Below are 21,523 nucleotides of genomic sequence, written 5' to 3'. Positions count from 1 at the left end.
CTCGGAGCGCAAACAAAGTCCGCTCCGATTGGCAAGGCAAGGGATTGGGGGTACGTCAAGGGTAATTAAAAGCCACTGCCATCAAATCATGGATGCTTGATTAAAGGGCAGAGAGCAATGAATCACCCATGACGCAGTTAAATGGAGGTAAGGTAGTGTGGGGAAGAACGATCGGGATAAAAGGAACGGGCTGGTGGAAAATAGTGAAGAAAAAAATCGGCTGACGCGCGCAAGGGCGCCGAGGTGACTTGCCTGAGTTGGAGTTGGTGCAGCGATAGAGCCCCCAGGGGCAGGGTGTCGTGCGCCTTGGCTAAAAAAGCACTGACTGGTGAGGCCCCCGGCCCAGTTCGGAAGGTCCAGCAGTAGCAAGATGGGTTACCGTCTTAGGTGCATGCGGCGGAATCGACGGGCGATTGAAAGCGTGATGAAGTTGTATGACGAGGAAGGCGAGGCGATGCGAGGCGATTCAATGCGACCCAACGCGACTCAATGCGATCCAACGGGCGAAATACGAAACGGATGGATATTGTATCGGGTGGTGACGTTATTTGCTGGATCCGCCCCGGTTGGCCCGGTTGCGGAAGTTGACGGGCGGGTGGATTGGGGCCAGTTTGCGAGGCGTGGCGGCTGGGGATGCCTGAGGTGCAGGGTGGTTGCAGCACGGGAGTTGCAGCACGGGAGGAGCAGTGTAGCGGTACAGCGCGGTGCAGTGTAAGTGAGCTGGCTGGGGCCCGGGCCTGAGTTGGGAACGGCTTCGAAAATGATAGGGAACAAATAAATGCAAAAGGAAAAAAAGTGGACAGGCGCGGGATTCGGGTCCGTGGCAGCCGGCGCTGGGATGATTGATTTGGTGTTGGTTGGTTGGCTGGCTGGTCGGCTGGGTGCGTTTGGAGCTGTGGTGGTGCTGGAGCTCCTGTCGCTGGAGCTGCTGCGGTCCCGGTGGCCAGGTGGGAAAATCGGGGTGGAGGGCAGGCCGGACATTCTATATGTGTATGCTGTATTTTTATACACGCGGCGCGGCTTTGCCAGCAGGCCAACGGTTTCCCTCGCTGCGCTCGCCTAATTTCCTCTTGCTTTGCTAGCGCCATTTCCGGGGCCCCTGCTGGCTGGCCTGTTCCCTCGAGGGGGCCCACTCCGCACTCCACTGGGGCTTGTGCTGGGGCTTGAGCTGGGGCTTGACCGGCGCGAGTCGCTCGACTGGTGCTTGACGGCCTCGACGCCGACCTTGACACCCACTCACCAGCCTCAAAGTGGAGCCCGCGCGTCACTCGCTGCTCAAGAACGGATTGGGACTTGATGGGACTCGAAGGGACCCTGACGACGACGCCAACGCCCGACAGCCCTTTTTTTTTCTTCTGCCGTCCTCCTGATTGGCTGCCATCCCGCTGCCTTGCGCTCGCCGGTGCCTTTTCAAGTGCAAACCTGACCCATACCAGTCCAGTGGTAATGCCCCCAACCCGCTGCCTGCTTTTGCTTTCACGTACCTTGATACAGATGCATCTCGAGCCTCAAACTTACCCTAAAGTCCCCGATTCAACCACGGCTCATGCACGGATAACGCCCAGGACACACCCACCATCCCTCGGCCCAACTGATTTTAACTTGCACCAGGCATCCCAATTCTCTGGCCAACCCCTCTCGCCAATTCCACCGTGGTCACGTTGGTCCAGGGCGTTCCCGTCGCTCCCGTCGCTGTCAACATTCGTGATAAAAGTGCCAAACTCAGTTGCCGATTTGTTCTTCTGCGTAATCAGCCTCTCTGCGCGACGTCATGTTGGGGGACAAGACGACGCACGTGCACACTCTCATACCTACCCAGCCTTGCGTGAACGGAAGTACCTGATTGCACCCGTCATGTCGACGACCTTGCCATCTGCCTCGGACCACCGCATCTTGATCACGGCCATGGCTGATCACCGCCCTACCACGACCCCACCATCTCGGGAAGAAACACATGTCAAGCACGCACTCGATCAACGGTGATTCGACAGACCCTCCTCACGCGACACACCCACTATCATGAAGCGGTACATCCCATCTACAGACTGCCGTGCGGGCTTGAACAGGCTTGGCTCTGGTGAGAAACCTGCAACGTGTCGCTTGATACACGGCAGCTTCAGGTCGGGACCAGGAGCAAGCATTCGTAGCACGCCCATCCGAATGCTTCACCCACTCTGCCCACTCCGCATTCCCAAGTGGAACATGGCCGGGTGGGTCGGTCGATGCAAGGACAAATGGTGCAGTTCTGGGCCTTTGCGCGACCTCAACGACTGGTCCCGGAACGTTCACCAATCCGGGGGAGAGATGAGGAAACGCCGTTGCCGCGACTCCCCCTCCATATTGGTCGCCCATCTTCATCTCCCTTCCGAACCCACATGGCAGCATGTGTAAATGTTCCGAGCGTAGGCATTCTGCTTCAGACAAGGAATCCACCTCTTCCGGTAGCCACAGCCGTCCTGGAACTTGTATTTGTTTAGCTTCCGGTGTATCCTGTCGTGGTGGCTTGATTCTTCCTGGCTGAGATTGATGCGCGAGGTCCAAAGTGGCTGTCCGTCATCCGCTATCCGATACTTAGCACCGAATAGGGTGCGGGCATCACGCCACCACTTGTTACATAGTCTTTCTTTATAGCGCTTTACCTGGAAGGAACGGCGATACTATGCCACCCGATAGGAGTGATGGAAGATCAAGCTTGCCGAGTCAGCTCTGTAGCTTCAAAGCCTCGCAGCTTCACATTCGAGCTTGATGGCTATGGCATGGTGCTGCATTCTGATCGTCAGCAGGGGTGCAGCGACAAGGCCAAGCTTTCCACGGCCGGGCACGGGCCACATACGAGAACCAGAGAGAGAGCGGCACAGAAAAGGCGCCAGATTCGATGCCTGATTCACAAGGCACCAATCCACGTCGCAACCACCGTTACGCGAAAGCCCACTCTTGATCGCGGCTCTTGAGGCCGACGCGTCGAGTCGCATCAGTTCGCATCCCAAGCGCCAAAAATCACAGCCAGCGCCGGGACTGTGCCGTGTCTCGCAGACAAGCTCCTTAACCCTCACATGTTGCGCAACAAGCGCCGGCGCAGCTCATCATGTATATCAAGCAGATCATCATCCAGGGCTTCAAGAGGTATGATGCTGTGCCCGTTGCTATCTCTCTCTTGCGTCCCCCTCTCGCGTGCGCATCTCCAACGCTGACAACCCCCACAGCTACAAGGAACAGACCGTCATTGAGCCCTTCTCTTCCAAGACCAATGTCATCGTCGGCCGCAATGGCTCCGGAAAGAGCAACTTCTTTGCGGCCATCCGCTTCGTCCTCAGCGATGCCTATACCCAGATGAGTCGCGAGGAGCGGCAGGGTCTTCTCCACGAGGGCTCGGGCTCCGCCGTCATGTCCGCCTACGTCGAGATCATCTTCGACAACAGCGATGACCGATTCCTAACTGGAAACAAGGAGCTCGTCTTGCGCCGCACCATTGGACTCAAGAAGGACGAGTATTCCGTCGATCGCAAAGTCGTCACAAAGGCCGATGTGATGAACCTCCTCGAAGCTGCGGGCTTCTCGCGATCAAACCCCTACTACATTGTGCCCCAGGGCCGAGTCACTGCCCTCACCAACATGAAGGAGTCTGACAGATTGAACCTGCTGAAGGAGGTCGCTGGAACCCAGGTCTACGAACAGCGTCGTGCCGAGTCGCTCAAAATCATGAACGAGACGAACAACAAGCGAGAAAAGATCGACGAGCTCCTGGAGTACATCAAGGAAAGACTGAGCGAGCTGGAGGAGGAGAAGGAGGAGCTGCGAGGTTTCCAAGACAAAGATCGGGAAAGGCGATGCCTCGAGTACGCCTATCACCACCGGGAACAGGTCACTATTCAGTCAGCGCTCGAAGATCTCGACAACGCTCGACAGGACGGCCTCGACACATCCGACACCAGCCGACAGGAGTTTCTGGATGGAGAAAAAGCCATTTCGAGACTCGATGCCGAGATCCACAAGCTCCAGAGGGAGATGGAGCTGCTGCAAATCGACCGAAGACAACTGGAAGAAGACCGTCGCGATGGTGCAAAGGGCTTGGCCAAGGTGGAGATGAAGGCAAAGAACTTGAAGGAGGGACAGTCCGCTCAAGAACAGGCCCGAGCACAGCACGCTGCTGGCCTGGAGTCCGTACAGGCCGAGATCGCCGCCAAAGAGAATGAGCTCTCCTCCATTCTGCCGCAATACAACCAGAGAAAGACGTCAGAGGACGAAATCAGGCGGCAGCTGGACACTGTCGAGGCGACGAGGGCACGTCTCTTCGCCAAACAGAGCCGCGGTTCGAGGTTCAAAAACAAGACTGAACGAGACGCATGGTTACGACAGGAGATTAATGAGCTGGAATTGACCCTCAGTACCCAGAGGGCTAACAAGGTCGATGCTGACGAGGAGGTGGCGAGGGTCCTGCAATCCATTGGCCAAACCGAGCAGGAAGTAACCGATCTGCGATCACGTTTGGCTGGCTGGAGCGGCCAGAGAGCAGTTCTTGCGGACGAAGCAACCAAGGCGCGCGATACTCTCGACAGACTCAACGACGAGCGAAAGGTGGTCCGACGCGAGGATGACAAGTTGAGCTCGGTCATTTCCAATGCTCGCCAAGAGAGAGACAATGCGGAACGCGAACTATCCCACACAATGGATGGAGCCACTGCCCGTGGTTTGGCCACAATTCGACGCTTGAAGCAAGACCGCGATATTCCAGGGGCCTATGGCACGCTAGCTGAGCTCCTCGAAGTCAGCGATGCCTACCGACTTCCCGTTGAGCAGATCGCTGGTGCGAGCCTCTTTCATTATGTTGTCGACAATGCAGAAACCGCCACCTTCCTCGCCGACGCCCTGTTCAAGCAGCGTGGAGGCAGAGTGACATTCATGCCGCTCGCCCAGCTACGTCCCCGAAAGATGAATCTGCCGAGGTCAAATGATGCCGTGCCCCTTTTGAGCAAGATCTCCTACGACTCCAAGTTTGAGAAGGCCTTCCTGCAGGTGTTCGGCAAGGTGGTTGTATGCCCCAACTTGACTGTGGCTGGTCAATACGCCAGGAGTCACGGTGTGGATGGTATCACGGCGGAGGGTGATACCACAAACAAGAGAGGTGCAATGACCGGTGGATACATCGACCCTCGCAAGTCGCGCCTTGAAGCCGTCCAAGCGGTCAACAAGTGGCGTGAGGAGTACGAGGAGCTCATTTCTCAGTCGCGCGAGATCCGCAGACAGGTAGAGCTGAAGGATCAAGAGATCACTGCTGCCATGTCCGAAGTTCAGAAGTTTGAGCAAAGACTGCGCCAGGCTGATGACGGCTTCGAGCCATTGAAGCATGAACTAAGGAATAAGTCGGCACACCTCGAGAATGAGCGAACCCATTTCGACTCCGCAATCAAGCGCCGAGACGCTGTTGAGAAGAACATGAATGGATTCATGGAGGAAGTCGCCGCTCATGAGGCTGAGGTCGGTACGGACTTCAAGAAGAGTCTGACATCCCTCGAGGAGAGACAGCTAGAGGAACTTAGTGGCAATGCGCAAGAGCTGCAGAAGCAGTGGAACGACATTAGCAAATCTCGCCGAGACCTGGAGCGACGGAAACAGCTCCTTGAAGTTGACCTTCGACAAAACTTGCAGATGAAGTTGGACCAGCTCAACAGCCAGGCGTTTGAGAATTCCGCCTCGAACTCTTCCGCAGGCGGCCTGAAGGAGACACAGAGAGAGTTGAAGAAGGCGCAAAGTGTGCTCAAGACAGTCGAGGCTAACCTCCATGAGACTGAAGCTAAGATGGACGATGTGCTACTTCGCTTGGAGCAGATGGGTACAGAGAAGAGCGAGCGAGAGCAGACACAGCAAGAGCTCTCGGTTAGAATCGAAAAGCAGCAGAAAAGGATGGACAAGAGCCTCCGAAGGAAGGCTCTTCTGACGACGCAAGCGGCAGAGTGCGCCAAGAACATCCGAGACCTAGGTGTTCTTCCCGAAGAGGCTTTCGACAAGTACGAAAACATGGAAGCCAAGCCAGTAAGTGGTGTGTGAAATACTAGGAGAACTCGGTGATCTAATTTCATTTCACAGATTACTTCAAAGCTGAAGCGAGTCAACGAGGCCTTGAAGAAGTACAAGCATGTAAACAAGAAGGCGTTCGAGCAGTACAACAACTTTACTACTCAGCAAGATCATCTGATGAAGCGGCGCAAAGAGCTCGATGCGTCTCAAAGCTCCATCGAAGAGCTCGTCGAGCATCTGGACCGTCGCAAGGACGAGGCGATCGAGCGCACCTTCAAGCAGGTGTCGAAAGAGTTCGCGACCATCTTTGGAAAACTGGTCCCGGCCGGCCATGGGCGCTTGGTTATTCAGCGAAGGACTGATCGTCGACAAGAGCCGGAAGAGTCTGACGAGGAAGCCCGTGGAAGCGTTGAGAACTACATCGGCGTGGGGATCAGCGTTTCTTTCAACTCCAAGCACCTGGACGAACAGCAAAAGATCCAGCAGCTCAGTGGTGGTCAAAAGAGTGAGTTTGAATGTTGGATGATTGATAGAAACGCCGCTAACAGAGATAGGTTTGTGCGCTCTGTGCCTGATTTTCGCACTCCAGCAGACTGAGAGCAGTCCCATGGTCATCTTCGACGAGGTGGATGCCAACTTGGATGCCCAGTACCGAACAGCCGTCGCAGCCCTCCTGGATTCCATATCCAACGAGATCGGAACGCAATTCATCTGCACCACTTTCCGACCGGAGATCGTCCACGTTGCGGACAAGTGCTACGGTGTAACGTTCCACAACAAGACCAGTTCGATCAACTGTGTCAGCACCGAGGACGCGCTTAACTTTGTCGAAGGCCAAGCAAAGCCGGCTTAACCCCTGCCGCGAGCGTTGACCGGTATGGGATGTAATCTGGGTTGTAGCTAGCACTACGGACGGAGAACTGGCGTTGGGGTTGCGACGATTTATGCGGTAACGAATGTATTTCTGGGTGCTATCTTGTTCTGGTAGACGTAGGATGGAGATGACATTGCTCCGCGCCGCGTCGTGCTGCGATGAATACCTATTTGTATCAACAGGCCAGCAGTTATCATGGTGTTGAAAATTGCAACTCGTGCATGGGGTTTACAATCTATTGTCCGGCGTGGTGTTTCTCGTGAACGGGAGAAAAGTACGAAAGTGACCATCATCATATTACCTGCCTAACTAAGTCCAATGGAGCATGTTAAGACTGCTATCCACATCGAGGGCATTGGTGCCCCTGGATAGGAAAGTCCACCTGCAAAAGTAACTCCTGATTCGACACTGGTCCACGAGAGCTCTTTCCTCGACACATGCGGCGCTTTAACCCCCTGAATTGCATATCTACCTACCTACCTACTTACCTTAAGTACTGCCCCTCGTCCTCGCGATTTGTTCTGATACACACCAACACGAATCAATCTTTCAACATCACAATTACATCCAGTATCTCAGCAAGCGAACAAGATGGAGATCGACGCCGGAAACTTTTGGGAACTGCTCCCGACTCTACTCCTCATCATTGCCTCGTCCGACTATGTCGCCATCAACCTTCAAATGACCGACCCTGCGATCAAGGGCGAACTGACCTCGGGCGATACCATATCCCTCAACCAGGTGTACGGCAGAGTCAAGGATGCTGCACCGAAGTTCGAAGTTACCCATCTGGGCATCACAGCGCTTCACTGGAACGGAAGTAAGGCTGAACATCTTCTTCAATCAATGCTTTCGCGCTGACCAGACGCGCTAGACGGCTATACATCCCATTCCTTTAGGATCGCCATCAACCCCCTGCTTCCTGATACAACCCAAGAAGAGCAAGAGTTATCGAATCATCTTGATCGGCGGCTCAACCTCTCACAGACATCACTTCGGTTTCTCCAACAATACAAGCTCGATTTGTCTGCAGCCTTTGGCAATGCTGTTCCGTACCTCACCCGCCGCGAGTGCAACCTCGCCAGGCTACGGTTGACCAGGGAGATCTGGCCGGCAAAAACAGATCCGATGGCAATTAATCGGAAAGACGTGGCAAGCATTGTCAAATGGATTGAAGATGCTCTTCAAAATTGGCTTAAAGGTGACTCCATGAACAGTCCCGTATGTTGTCAAGTTGTCTCTCCATTGCGACGATACATGAACTGACGAGGATAAGCTTCACGTATATGATCCATCGGGGGGAAGAATGACAAAGTTGACATCAGAAGTCATACTCGAGGTCGTCCGGAAAAAGTTCCCGCAATGCCACTGTTGGAGGCATAATGATAACTAGGGAATGGTCATTTGCCACCTTGATCAAGCTACTCTGGAAGCCGTGAGTTGGCACCTAACTTCCCAAGTTTAATTTTAAGCCACAATAATTGACAGCGTTTGGAAGACCAAATTCAATGAGCTAGAGGTAAAGAGAGGAATTATTGTGAATCAACTGGGTGAGTTTGTCAACGCACAACAATTATTCAACGTAGTTTCTAATGGACTATCCCTCACGCAGGCCTGTTGTGGATTTTCGAGGCACTCAGCGGCAACACTAAGAAGTTTGCCGAAATGACACAGTTTGGGCTTAATCCTCGCATACAGCCTCCTCGTCCTGAAGTCTTGGTATCACTGGGGCAGGATCTAGAGAAGTGGCAAGGAAGTGCTGCCGAGCAGCTTTTGAAAGTATTTCGAATGGCGGAGAGCAGCCAACCAACGCTTTTGGTGCATAATGCCCTCGTAGACCTGGGGTTCCTCTACACCATGATCTCCGGGTCGTTTCCTCACACTAAAACCGCTTTTCAACATCATATCCATAAAGACCTCTTCCCATCTGTCATCGAGACCAAAGTACTTGTCACTCAACTATTCAACCCCACCGTTCACGAAGTTGAGATCCATAACATGTACCATGAAATGAGACACATGGTGCTTCCTGTTCCGACGGTGCAAGGATGGGGGCATGACATTAACTTGGGTGCCGATGGTACTGTTCTTCTTCCCTATGAAGCTGGCTCTGAAAGTAAGCTGGCTGTTTATTGCGAGCGTCCTGGGAAAACATTGACTTGGTCTAGGTTACATGACTGCAATAGTCTTTCTTAAGGCCGCCTCTGAACGATGGCAAAGCTTGAGACTGGAGAAATGCAAGACGGAGCCCGCAACTGACGACAATCAGTCGTCGGTGGAGGCTGGCAGTTGCGGCGAGGCCTCCTCCCAGAACTTGGACACAAGTCTCTCAGAAATGGACACAAGTCTCTCAGAAATAGACAATCGCCTCCCTCGTCTGTCTAACGATTTCTGGGCGAACATCCTTAACCGAATCTTCGTGGGCCCTCGCCATCTCTTGGAACTTGACGAGGAAATCAACATCGCATTCGCCAGCCCCGGCTCCCTTACTCCAGAGGATAGTTTTTGGTCACCCCAAGAGGCGTCAGAGCCCGAATCGGAGTCTCTACTGGGCTCAGAGAATTTGGGTGCTCCGGATAGCCTTCAACAACATGTCCCTATCACCTGCGAGCGACTCCTGAAGGATGCCCATGAGCACGGCGAGAATCTGCAGCTGTTTTCACGCATATGCAGGGAGGCCTTCATTAATGAGGACGAAGACCTTGTCCGGGGTCAGATCCGTGAGATAGTGCGTGAGCTTGGTGAGGTACGGGGAACCTTTTACAAGTTTCTACAGAGCGGGGGAGATTAAGGAGTGGGAGGACGGGATAGCGTTTGTTAGAGGAACCGGGGCCCATAGGAGCGGTGGAATTCTGTACAGCAAGTATACATAGTAATTGTACACGCAGCACCCAAACGCTGCTCTAGTTTTTCTACCTGTCCGCCATCATGTTGCGAACGCTGTGGAAGTACTCGGGAGACAGCTCCTTCTCGAGCTCCTCGCGGGTCAGCCACTTGAAGTCGGAGTAGCCGAAGCGGTTTCCGCCAAGGTCAGCCTGACCAGCCATAATTCGGCCCTTGAGGAAGAAGGTCTTCTGGCCCTTCTTCTCCACGGTGCCGTCGGCCTTGACGACGGGCTGAGTGACGACGTGGGCGACGGGAACACGACCTACGACCCAGGTGTTCATGTTGACACCGGCGGCCTCCTCCAGAGTTCGCTTGGCGGACTGATGCGGTGTTAGCGGCTGCCTTCGTCTCCATCATTCACTATGGGGGGAGGGAAACTCACCTCATGCAGGTTCTGGTCCTTGGGAATCACATCGGCAGGGAAGACCCAGTTGTCCCCGCTCTTGACAACCAAGTACAGCGTGCGGTCGAGCTGGCGGTCCAACCTGCGCACGTCGCCCTTCTTGTCGGCCTCGGTGATCCGGCTGACGGGGGGCTCGATGGGGACGACGTCCTCGGTGTTGATGACCTCTGCGTCGTCGCTGACGCGGGCCTCGGCGTCCTTGAGGAGGGCCTTGACGATGCTCTCCTGGTTGCTGAGCTCATCTCCGACGCGGAGCTCGTCGTCCCACGCCTTGGAGCTCTTGCCGTTGTAGACGCCCAGCTCCTTGGCGACGGTGCCTTGGCGGTCCTGAACCTTGAGGTTCCAGTCGAGGCGGCGGGCCGTGTCTGGCTTGTAGTAGATGCTGGTGATGAAGGGGGTGTTGAGACGCTCCTCGAGGCGTTTCTGGTAGAAGAAGAAGGAGTTCTCAAACGGGTGCAGCTTGCGCGTCACCAGCGGCGGCCGGGTGAGGATCATGCCGGAGCGTACGTCGTATGGCGGCGGCGGGGGGCGAGCGGCGGCCGGCGAGGCATCGGAGCTGGCACTGGCAGCGGCAGCGGCAGCGGCAGCGGGGGCGGAGGAGGAGTAGAGGCGTGAGGGAATTCTGGCGAAGGCGAGGGGGGAGGCGGAGGAGGCGCATCGGGCGCAGACGTTGGGCGATGCTGTGTTGGTGATGGCATCATGGTCAGCTTCAAACTGGTCTCCCCTCCTTGATGCCCTCGCACGACCTCGTTGCGAGGCCAATTGGGCAGTGCAGGGCTTGCGACTTACTTGAGAGAACGGCCTGCATGGCGCGTCCGCCCCTACTTGAGGCTGTCATTGTGGTGGTGTCTTGTGGTTGGCTCTTGACCGTGTGCGAGCAGCGAGCAACCCAAAGCTGTTCCGCGATTCTTGAACTTTTTCCATCCGCCTGGGCTGGTACTGAGAGTTGGAGGGTACGTACCTGCGGTCCCGCCCCATTGGACACATCCGCTGGAGGGGCCAATAGGCGGCTTACATAAGGTATCTCAACTGAAGAAGCCTCTCAGGTAGCTGGGTTCCACTGCCAGCCCTTCATACCTCAGGCACACATACCCACTCCCAGCAAGGCCCATACAAAACCAATTTCCCCAGCGATTTTGTTTCCTTTCCTTCTTTCTCTCCTCAAGGCGCTCTTTCCTTATCGTCAAGACCCGTTCCACCTCCAGAACGTCCTGACCATTTATGTGTGCCGAGAGTGACCAACGCAGTCTTTTTTCGCTAGCGGGGCCTGCAAAAGGGATCTCCTTTCATTCCTACCGGGTTCTGTTAGATAGATACTGCTGACATATCTTTTTAAATATTTCAACCCTTCTTGTGAAGGGGTCGATCTGGTGTTTAAAACAGCGCCTCGACCACATACATCGTGGAGCGAAGCAACCAAACTAGCCACCATTGGCCGAGTTCAAAATGCCTCCTTACGAGGCACTCGCTGCCGCGCCGCAATCGTGACCTCGCAATGCCCGCCGGTTCCTCAGGCTTTTTTGACTTGTCGTCGAGTGCAGACTGGACCCCTGCTGGGGATTTATCCGACCGCCGGTTCCCCCGTGACTCACGGATTTCTCGCTGGTAACTCACCGTCAGTTGTCCAGCTCATCGGCTAAACGCTTTCTGTCAGGTGCCCCATCAGACGTGTATCACTCAATGCGCGCGTGGTCAGGTTCTCATGCAACTAAACTGAAGCTGCGCCGTCTTTGATTTCCTAAACCCTAGGCCTCACAAGCCTACCGCGAGAGACGATATTTAGACAAAACTACCTACACATTGGAGCCAATCAACTGTGGCCAATAACAAGATGACCAGACCTGACCATGTAATCCGATACGACTCCCGCGCGACACCTCGCTACCAAAGCTAACAATCATGTCCACCGTGTCAAATGATGCTGGGTATCAACCATATCGACCATCCGATAATGCCAGAAACGCCTGATAAAACACTCCCGCTCGCTCTCGTCTTCGTGATTAATCAAGCCTGAAGCTCCGCGACGGCCTGGGCCACCTCCTTTGTCGCTCGTTTTTCCCATGACCGCCGGGCATCTCCATTCAGCGAAATTGTGTCTTTGACCTCGTCGTAAAGTTTCCTCGAGATGTCTCGATTGATGGTGGCATACTGTTCCGTCGTCAGCTTCTGAGCCCGCCAATGGGGTCTCAGAGCGATTTTGACAATGTCGTTGATGCTCCTCTTTTCTTCTTGGGTCATCGTCCACCTCGTCGGAGATTGTTGTTCCTCTGGCTGCGCCGGGACTTGGTGGGGTCGCCGCGGTCGGGGCTGGCGCAGCTCGAGGGGGCGACCCTCTGGTCTCATGGGTCGCGATTCCGAGTCGCTGTTGTCACTGCTCATGCGACGAGTAGGCGAATAATTGGCTGGGAGATACCTCGGCTGGATGCGCGTGCTGAGGGATAGGGTCGGGGAGAGGGGAGGTGAGCTTGTTCGACCATTCACTCTGGGCCGCGATTCCGAGTCGCTATGATCACTGCTCATACGACGATTGGGAGAGTAGTTTGCTGGAGGGTAGATAGGCTGGATATGGGTGCTGAGAGATAGAGGCGGAGATGTTGGTCGGCCGCCCACACTGGGCAATGGGGGTGGGGTGAGCGAGAGAGCGCGCGGGCTGCTGTACGCTGAGGGGGATGGAGAACCGGCTGGAGAATTGGCTGGCGACGATGCGTCTGGCGGATTTCGCCATCCGGCGACCGTCACGGACGTCTCATCTTCCGATGTGACATTAGGTTCGAGCTCTTTGAGAAGAGAAGAAACGAGGGGTGGATCGATATGGTTTCGGCCAGGAGCACCGTTCGTGGCCGACGAGGATCCATTGGTGGCCCGAACGGTCGAGGGCCCTGCTGTAGTAGCGGGTGAGGACATTGAACTGGAGCCCTCACCGTTCTGAGTCGCCAACCGTCGAGTCCGCGGTCGCTTAAGCTTGCGTTCGGGCTCCTGGACAGGTTCCCTGGGCGACGCAGAGACGGACCGCACCTTTCGCTTCCGGGAGCTGGGATTGGGGGCTGGGTCATCAACTTCGCGAGCACGATCAAGAGCGCCCCAGGCCCGCCTCTCGTCGCGAGTCTCCTCGACTGGCTCGGGTATAGGCTGCAGGCGCTCGCTGATGGCAGGTGGGATATTGTTCACAAAGGCTTCGCTCGCGCCAAGGCGATGGGCAATGTCCATCCGCTGCTGCCATCGCTCAAGTTCCCGTCGACCGAGTTCTTGGAACCGCCGGAACTGCTCGAGCTCTTCGTCTTCGTTGTCATGGTTGTCCAGGTCCAGTTCGCTCATCTCGTAAAAGCGTCCAGAGAACTGGCCCCAGGCGCCTTGCCACTCGACGTTGCGAGCTTGTCGGCGAGCCCGTCTGAGGCGTTCCCGCGTTCGAACGTGGTATCCGCGGACGTTTCGGGGATTTGGGCGTCGGACATGTTGCGGACGCGGCGATCGCTCGCCAACCTCGGCGGTTGGCGATTCATCCACGAGCTGGAAGAGATGGGAACACTCCATGCAGTACCAGTCGCCGTCGGGAATGCACTCGAGACCGACGCAGTGGGTATGGTATGCAGCATCGCAGCTATCGCACAGGAGGAGGACATCTTCCCGCTCGGCGGAGTTGCAGACCGGGCACGGGTTGCCTTGTTCCTCCTCTTCTTCGGGGTTATCGCCTAGCCACTGTTGGACGTCGAACTCGGCGACTTGTTTCTTGTCTTGGACGTTGTATTTGGAAATGACGGTGCCTGCATGGAGAAAGTTGTCAGTCAGCGGGTGGACGCATGCATGGCGGCAGGGACGAGGCAACATACCATCGACACCGTTGTACACGCGCACCGAATGAAAGGGATTGCGGCAAATGGGACAGGTGTTTGTCTTTTGAGCCCAGGAGCGAATGCAGGCATCGTGGATGATGTGGTTGCACCCGTCAAGGGCGGCGACAATATCGAGGTAGCTGGAGTCTTCGTTGTTGATGTCGACGTCGACGTCGAGCTGGACAGCCTCGGGGGCGGTAGCGGCGGGTACCGAGACGGCGTCACCAACACCACCACCATGATCGTCGTCGAGGGACGAGGGACGCGGAAGGGGATCCAGGCATATAATGCACTGCTCCGGTTCAGACATGACGTCGAATTCGATAATACAGACTGGCTCTTGATGGAAACATGTAAAAATAATCGAGAGGGGATTTGATGATTCGAGCGGAGTGGGAGCAGCGGTCGACGGTGATGGTTCTGGGGCGGGATGCTTGGGGGGGGCTAAAGCGTCGGGCCTGGGTGGTGATGTATTAGTGGGTGGTTCTGGTACAAGACGCCTGAGTGAGCCTGCTGGGAATTGAAAGAGGGAGAGTTGAGCAGCGGGCTCCAGAGGCGGTTTTCGCGCGTGTTAGGGGACCATGGCGGGGCCAATCAGCGTGCTTCGGGGGCCGGGGGTTGCCAGGACCCTGCTGGCTGGTGCTGCTGGTGCTGGCTGGCTGCTTCTGCTGCTGGCCGGCCGCTGCCCCATGAGACCAGACCCATGAGATGAGACCCATGAGGCCTAGTGCAGCGTCCTCGACGACGTCGACCGAGGGAGTCGTCTAGCCAATCCTCGGTGAGGGAAGCCTTTTGGTCTTGGGTATTGGGTCTTGGGGCTTGGTCTCTCGCGTCTGATCATGCACGAGCGCTTGGTGGTTTCATATACGTACCTATACTTTACTGCTTTCCGTCTTCTTCTTCCTTCTCAGCACCGAGTCCTCAATGACTGTGCCCGAGTACAGGACCAGAGTTGGGTTCCGATGTGGATTGAGGGATGAATCGATGGATGGGATGGTGCGAGCGCTCGGTACAGCAATAATAGCTTGCAACGACTAATAACAGGCACCGAGAAGTGGGTGGTGGCGACCCTGGTGAGATGGGTGGGTGGCCAACCAAGCGTTGAGGGTGGCCGGCCCGTCTTGTTCCCCTTTGGTGAGTGAGGAGGCAACTTTATCCGGGGAAGTGAAACTGGCAAGGCGAGAACGAGGAAGACAAGTGGAATGGGAATGGGGGCAAGAAAGAGGAGGAGAGAAAAGACAAGAGTCTCGGCTTTTAACAGCGCCCTGTTTGGGAGACGAAGAAATGCAGGTCCGTCGTCGGTCGGTCGGTCGGTCCACCGCGATGTAGGTACGGTAGGTACCTAGGGAGGTAGCTGCGCTGAGGTTGACAAGGCAGAGCCAAAGAGAGAGAGAGAGAGAGTAAAAGAGGAGACGGGGGAATTTCTGCAGCTTGCGAGAAATAAAGATGGGAAATAAGTGTAAGAGTAAGAGTCCAGGCAGGAATAGGAATAGGAATAGGAATGGAATGAGAGCACTGGGTGGATGGATGGATGACGGAGACCGGAGGGGGGAAGCCCTGATGAACTGTGCTGTGCTGTGCTGTGCTATGCTAGGTACCTCCACCTACACTATAATACTGCGCTGGACGGCTTGTCGCCGCCGCCTGTCCAGCTGGGGATGGGGAATGGGATAAGTAACTTATTAAGTAAGGGATGGATGTGCCAATGTGGATGGGCAAGCCCGGAATCTCACACGTGTGACCAGACCGGGTCATCCATGGAGTGTAGGTACCTACGTAGCCAACTGGGGCGAGAGACATGCGACTCTGGTGTGCATTCATTCGAGACCTCTTACAGTATTAACACAGCTCTGGCTCCCGTCACTTTCACCGAGAGAGTGGTCCCCCTCTCCCTTCGGCAGCCAGCCGACCATCACTTCCTCGTGCCACGCAACGGCCGTATACAAAAACAGGCAGCCCTGCTCTGCTCTGTGCATACACTGTACGATGTACGATGTACGATGTGCCATGTACCCTCCCCGACCCTCCCCTACCTTAGGGATGGATGGGGCTACCTCCTGTAGGTACAGAGTAGGCTTTTTGGGGGGGCGCAGCCGGTGGGTAGTGGGCGGGCACCACCATCTGGCACCCGCTGGCAGGGCATCTTGGTGGTGTCGAGCCGCAAGCGCTCTCAAGCATGAGCACGAGCATGCAGCATGGGGCGCATGGACAATGGACACGGGGGGGCAGCAGCAGCAGCATGGCCTCCGACTCACTGAGCTGGCCTCTCAGTTGAGTTGAGTTCAAGCGAGGTGAGGGAAACAGGGAGGTTGGTTCTGTCAGTTTTCATTCTGCTGTAAGTCGTAGTTCCGCACATGAAGCGAAGTGAGAGAAATAATTAGAGAGAGAGAGCCGGGCCTCTATCGCGCACTCCGTGGTCCTAAGCTGCCGGCCGGGTTGAGCGGCCCCGTGATGGTTCTTGTGCTGGGTCTTGGCCTTGTCTGCCTCCGCTGGATGGCTGAATGGCTGGATGGCTGGTTATCGCCGCGGTCCCTCCCACTCCCAGGCCATTCCTTCGTTTCTTTTCCCGTCTCTTTTCCCGTCTCTTTCCCCGTTTCTTGTTGGTCCCTTGCTGCCTTGGTCTCACTGCAAGACGGTCGACTTCGAACTAGTTCCCTAGTCTGTCCAAACTGGCGACCTGCGTTAGACGAGTCACGCACGCCGCATGTCGATGGGATCTGTCTGGTCGCCGTCTGCCCACATCGAGCTGTCTGGCTACTGTCTTACATTGCTTTCTTCAGCCTCTGCGAACCCTTCACGTCCTACTGCACATCATCGTCCGCGCCTCGTGAATCGAGTCATCGCCCGTGGCTTTTCGGTGCGCCTCGTTGCCATCCAGCCTTGATGTCACCTTGAGCGCATGGGTCAGCGCCCAACCCGCCAGGCACAGGGCGGATCGGGCACGGCCCCCTCATCTGCCGACGTGGCCCGCTCAGGGACATCGTCATTCTCGGCAACTGATGACGAGAACGACGCGCAGATATTTCATTTTGTTTTGATTTCTTTGTTATTTATTTTGGGGGTGGTTGGTTGTCGGCCGACATCGTGACCCAGCCGAGGGTGGGCTTCCAATGTTGGCCGAGCTGACGATGAGTTGTTCCATGCGCGTGCAGCAACCCCACTGCACTATGCTCGGGAGGGAGGATATGATAGAGTCTGACCCACTGGCCTTGTTTCGTGCTCTGCATTTGTCACGGCATCTCTTTAAATGAACGCGCTCGCGGTTGCGCTGCGCTGGCTTACAGCGGCCTCATTGCTCATCCCATCGCCCACTGCGTCACTCATCACATCACTGATAAACATCCCCTTATCCCGTGGCCGATCTACGAAGCCAAGTCTGTCGAGGGATCCCAGAGCCCAAGCCGGCAAACGTGTTGGATCCTCAAGAGCTGCCAGAATCGCATCCTAGACGAGATCGAATCTGTGCCCACGAGTCCAAAACGCCGGCCCTGGTTGGTCTCATCATCACGTTTTGGTAGTGGCCCGAACAAATCCGCATCCTCTGGTTGAAGGGTCCGAGACCATGCAATTTTTTTTTCATTGCTAATCGACCAGCCTCTATGACCGAAGATCGGGTGATGACGTCCAGTTCGTCAACTCGTAGTGTAGGCACGAAATCCATGTCCCCCCATACACCAGACCGAAAAGCAAAGCCGAAACTTCCTCCGCCAAAGTCCACTCTTTTAAACCTCAGCAATCTCCCTCAGTCGTCGCAGGGTCGATCGCATGGCGGCGGCAGCGGGGGTGCTGTATCACGGTTAGCTCTCCGTTGTTGAATCCGGCTTGGCCAGACTCGGGGTTGGACGCACGAGACGGTGTAAGCACCACCAGCAACGGTGCGCTTGCAAGACTTGCAGTCCCAGATACCGGTAGCGTTTCGTCGGACGGTGGTCTTGCCGCAGAAGGTGCAGGTGTACTTGGCGTGCTGGGTGATTTCCATCTTCTTCACCTGCTTTCGGAGCGAGGCACCATAACTGGATAGCAGTTTCGTTAGTTGTGTGTTCCCCTAGGGCTGATGCCGGACCCGAGTAGGTTGTTTGGACTTTGTCGTTGAGATCCGTCACGACCGCACAAACGGCGCCCGAAGTTCTTCCCCTCTTTGCGAGGCGTATTCCTCCTCTTGATATACTCCGGGGCGATAGTGTAGGTCGTGACAGAATCCGGGACGCAGGTCCAAAGTCGTTCTCGAGGGTTGTCGGCGATGAGCTTCGTGGGACTTACCGGACACCATATTTACCGCTGTCAGGGACGTTAGCATTTTCCTGACGATAGATCAATTGGGGGAAGGGATACGCACGTCACGCCGACCTTCTTCGTTCGCTTGGTCATCTTGGAGGATTATGTGTGGGACGTCTTGGGGAGAGTGAAGACGAGAAGATGGACGAGGGCAGGTGTAGTTGCTCTGGAGGCTGACGGCGCCGAAATGTCAAGAAAGTTAGAATTGTGATTTTCCTTAGGGCAAGCACGTGAGGGGGAAGCGAATGGGACCCACCTCCTCGATTTGTTCAACACTCGATTTTTTTGTGAAAGGGGGGAAACTTCGGCAAAACTACCTGGACGGACATGGATGACTAACTTACCTAGGTAGCTCTCCTAGGTACTACTCAATCCCCCCAGCACATTTTCGCAATACTGAATCATGTCCCATGTTCCATGTTCCTTCACCCCGATCCTACGGAGGGCTCTTTCAAAAGTCTTGTCCAAGCGCTAGTAACATCATATCCATTTATCCCTGTCGGTTACCTGAGATACATAAAGCTGTCACAGTCTCGTTAAACGGCCGCTATAACTTCAGGAGTAGTACGCTGCTGATCAGGATATAGCGGTTGCTGTATGCTGTAGCCTGCTATCCTTTAGGGCCTATAGAAATCAGGAAGTACTTAGTGTACTTATTATCTAACCTAATGATTAGGACTTACTTCTTATGGACAAGACTTTTGAAAGGGCCCTCCGTAGACCACATGCGGTTTTCGCATAGGTACTGTGTACGACAACATCGCCGAGGCAAAATGGAACCGTTTCATGGCGGCGCTCAATGCCAATCCTGTGAAGTGATGAGGCCTGGTTACAGAACCACGTTTTGTAACATGCTTGATCCAAGCAAAATATGTGAGCATTAAGCTCTTGTGAATCGGAGACATCCAGGGCATCACGGCTCTTGGCCTTCTGTCTACAAATGCTCCAAGTCAAGTGTATATAAGATGCTGATGCTGCTGAATCGCGACACGGCCCCTGTTGGACGCCCAATCCGCCCACGAGTCTCTGAGTGGGCCGTTTGTAGCACGACCGCCACTGCGGACCAGGTTTATTAGGAGGCGAGAATCATGTCAAAGCTGGCCAGGTATCGCGTTTAATATTTTGTGCATTCCCCTACCCCCCTCCGCAATTTGTTTTTTTGCTCTTTCGATATTATTTAAGTAGTAAACTCTCTGTTTGGTATATCACCGTCATTATGCCGATTAAGGAACATGGTCGCCAGTACGACGTTGTCGTCTTTGGAGCCACCGGTGAGCAAAAGGCGGAACGTTGTCAACAGGACAGGGATGCTAACGATCTCGCGAGGCTACACCGGCAAGCTGACGGCGGAATACATCACCACCCATTTGCCTACCGATTTGAAGTGGGCGGTTGCAGGCCGCTCCGAGTCGAAGCTCCAGACCGTTGTGGATGAGTGCAAGCGACTGAACTCTGACCGCACTCCTCCAGGTATGTCGTGGCATCGCCAAGCATCTGCCATATCGGGCCTTGAGATGAGCATATTGCTAACACGCACCAACGAATTACAGCGATTGAAATCGCTAACCTCAATGACGAGGACTTGAGTGCCCTGGCAAAGAAGACCTGTGTGCTCCTCACGACGGTCGGCCCGTATGCCCTCTATGGTGAGCATGCCTTCAAAGCCTGTGCTGAGAATGGAACACACTACGTCGACGTGACCGGCGAGGCTGCCTGGGTCAGCAAAATGATCAAGAAGTATGAGGAGACCGCGAAGGTCAGCGGTGCCATCTTGTTCCCTCAGACAGGTGTCGAGTCTGCGCCTGCGGATCTCACCACTTGGGCTCTGGCCAAGGCGATTCGCACTGAGCTGGGTGCTCTTACCAAGGATGTAAAACTTTCCATCCACAACATCAGGTATTTTGGCCGCGGTACTCCCAAGAGCCCAACTGACGAGAAATAGCTCGACACCATCTGGAGGCACCCTTGCCACCGTGATGGCCCTCTTTGACGTGTTCTCAGTTGAGGAGGTGAGGGCGGCGAGCAGCCCGTACGCTCAATCCCCTATTCCCCACGCGGAGCCCTCGCGGCCTAGGGATTCCATCTTGGAGAAGGTCTTTGGTGTGCGGAGCATTCCCAACCTGGGCATGTTGACAACGTCTCCCATGGGATCTACCGACATTGCTGTTGTTGAACGTACTTGGGGCCTCCTCTCGGAAACGCCATCCAGGAAGGACCAGTTTTACGGCCCCAAGTTTACGTGGGGAGAGTACCTCAAGACTCGAAACTGGCTCAGCGGCATGGCCCTCCATTGGATGCTAATTGTTGGCATGGCGATCCTCGCTCTTGTCCCCCCGGCGAGGACCGTCATCAAGCGCTACGTCTTTCAACCGGGAGAGGGCGCGAGCAGGGAGGACACAGAGAAGGAGGAGATTGAGTATCGAGGAGTTGCATACCCAGACTCTGAGAAGGCTGCTGGCAAGATTGCCTACTGCAGGACCTGGCACCGCGGTGGCATGTATTATTGTGAGTTCCAACGTCTGTGTGATGGATGGTAAAACGAGCCCGCTAACCATGTGCAGTGACGGGAAAGCTGCTAGCCGAAACCGCGGCAACCATCCTTGAGGACGACAATGAGCTGGATGGGGGAATCTACACTCCAGCTTGTTTGGGACAAGGCTTGATTGACCGACTTGACAAGGCTGGCCTCAAGTTTGAGGTCAAGCTTCTCAACGCGTGAACCCTTCAATGGGGTGTGCAACGCCATGATGTAAGGAAGCAATGAGCAAGGGGGATGCTTGACCCTGGAATGCAGTCAAATTGGATATGATGGGAGCCATATTGGAGGATACATCCTTAGATCCAGGGAAATACAGCTAGACTCGAATTTTGCTTCGACTCGCGAAGGACTCGCATTGTTTAGGTACCCTCGTGATGCACAGCATCTGTCGAGGCGTTATTCCGGATTCGCGGTAGAGTGGACTGGGCCTGGATTGGAAGCCAGCCCGCTGGAGGCATGTGCGCTGTAGAGGTTGCTTTAGTGGCTTGACCCACCTGTAAACGCCCCCGCAGTAGCTCTTCAGTGGGTCTCACTGTGGCCCATCTGGCCCCGAAATGGGACAAAACCTTCTTGCGCAGAACGTCATCACCGCAGAACATTGGCCTCGACCCCCAACAGGCTCTTCACTCGAACCGGTCCATGCCGCTCTACTACTTTTATCACCATCCAACATCGACACCATCACTATCGCGATAAACCGT

The 21,523-nt window shown here is 55.3% G+C and overlaps 8 protein-coding genes across 8 annotated transcripts; 4 read left to right on the top strand and 4 right to left on the bottom strand.

The window, feature by feature from the left end:
* Nucleotides 1-290: 290 nt before the first annotated feature.
* BGZ61DRAFT_544006 (uncharacterized protein) lies at nt 291-1,956 on the bottom strand (the record flags this gene model as incomplete). The annotated part of the gene is made up of 3 exons (XM_046255258.1): nt 291-1,422; nt 1,573-1,739; nt 1,816-1,956. 3 exons carry the CDS (start codon nt 1,954-1,956, stop codon nt 384-386), a joined length of 1,347 nt encoding a protein of 448 aa, XP_046112597.1. The 3' UTR covers nt 291-383.
* Nucleotides 1,957-2,885: 929 nt separating this feature from the next.
* Nucleotides 2,886-7,271, top strand: BGZ61DRAFT_378609 (putative chromosome segregation protein SudA). The gene is made up of 4 exons (XM_046242591.1): nt 2,886-3,123; nt 3,204-6,030; nt 6,085-6,520; nt 6,570-7,271. The coding sequence occupies exons 1-4, from the start codon at nt 3,086-3,088 to the stop codon at nt 6,866-6,868; spliced, it is 3,600 nt and encodes a 1,199-aa protein (XP_046112596.1). The 5' UTR covers nt 2,886-3,085; the 3' UTR covers nt 6,869-7,271.
* Nucleotides 7,272-7,480: 209 nt separating this feature from the next.
* BGZ61DRAFT_525877 (ribonuclease H-like domain-containing protein) lies at nt 7,481-9,680 on the top strand (the record flags this gene model as incomplete). Its single annotated transcript, XM_046252845.1, has 6 exons — nt 7,481-7,709; nt 7,764-8,110; nt 8,218-8,324; nt 8,378-8,439; nt 8,502-9,005; nt 9,058-9,680. The coding sequence occupies 6 exons, from the start codon at nt 7,481-7,483 to the stop codon at nt 9,678-9,680; spliced, it is 1,872 nt and encodes a 623-aa protein (XP_046112595.1).
* Nucleotides 9,681-9,801: 121 nt separating this feature from the next.
* BGZ61DRAFT_471210 (39S mitochondrial ribosomal protein L46-domain-containing protein) lies at nt 9,802-11,016 on the bottom strand (the record flags this gene model as incomplete). The annotated part of the gene is made up of 3 exons (XM_046248184.1): nt 9,802-10,095; nt 10,158-10,858; nt 10,968-11,016. 3 exons carry the CDS (start codon nt 11,014-11,016, stop codon nt 9,802-9,804), a joined length of 1,044 nt encoding a protein of 347 aa, XP_046112594.1.
* A 1,166-nt stretch (nt 11,017-12,182) lies between these two features.
* Nucleotides 12,183-14,318, bottom strand: BGZ61DRAFT_338491 (uncharacterized protein; the record flags this gene model as incomplete). Its single annotated transcript, XM_046239133.1, has 4 exons — nt 12,183-12,516; nt 12,551-12,609; nt 12,660-13,939; nt 14,006-14,318. The coding sequence occupies 4 exons, from the start codon at nt 14,316-14,318 to the stop codon at nt 12,183-12,185; spliced, it is 1,986 nt and encodes a 661-aa protein (XP_046112593.1).
* Nucleotides 14,319-16,374: 2,056 nt separating this feature from the next.
* On the top strand, nt 16,375-17,137 carry BGZ61DRAFT_22919 (uncharacterized protein). Its single transcript, XM_046238199.1, has one exon. The coding sequence runs from the start codon at nt 16,460-16,462 to the stop codon at nt 16,901-16,903; it is 444 nt and encodes a 147-aa protein (XP_046112592.1). The 5' UTR covers nt 16,375-16,459; the 3' UTR covers nt 16,904-17,137.
* Nucleotides 17,138-17,730: 593 nt separating this feature from the next.
* On the bottom strand, nt 17,731-18,516 carry BGZ61DRAFT_408525 (ribosomal protein L37ae; the record flags this gene model as incomplete). The annotated part of the gene is made up of 4 exons (XM_046243196.1): nt 18,345-18,516; nt 18,269-18,286; nt 17,857-18,021; nt 17,731-17,794 (listed from the first exon to the last, which is right to left on the bottom strand). The coding sequence occupies exons 1-4, from the start codon at nt 18,374-18,376 to the stop codon at nt 17,731-17,733; spliced, it is 279 nt and encodes a 92-aa protein (XP_046112591.1). The 5' UTR covers nt 18,377-18,516.
* Nucleotides 18,517-19,499: 983 nt separating this feature from the next.
* BGZ61DRAFT_338212 (Saccharopine dehydrogenase-domain-containing protein) lies at nt 19,500-21,002 on the top strand (the record flags this gene model as incomplete). Its single annotated transcript, XM_046239109.1, has 5 exons — nt 19,500-19,554; nt 19,610-19,753; nt 19,834-20,179; nt 20,226-20,788; nt 20,845-21,002. 5 exons carry the CDS (start codon nt 19,500-19,502, stop codon nt 21,000-21,002), a joined length of 1,266 nt encoding a protein of 421 aa, XP_046112590.1.
* Nucleotides 21,003-21,523: the final 521 nt, after the last annotated feature.

The sequence above is a fragment of the Ilyonectria robusta genome, assembly GCF_021365365.1.
Source record: "Ilyonectria robusta strain PMI_751 chromosome Unknown BGZ61scaffold_1, whole genome shotgun sequence".
In the NCBI taxonomy this organism is placed as follows: domain Eukaryota; kingdom Fungi; phylum Ascomycota; class Sordariomycetes; order Hypocreales; family Nectriaceae; genus Ilyonectria; species Ilyonectria robusta.
This window is presented reverse-complemented; position numbering and strand designations above follow the sequence as displayed.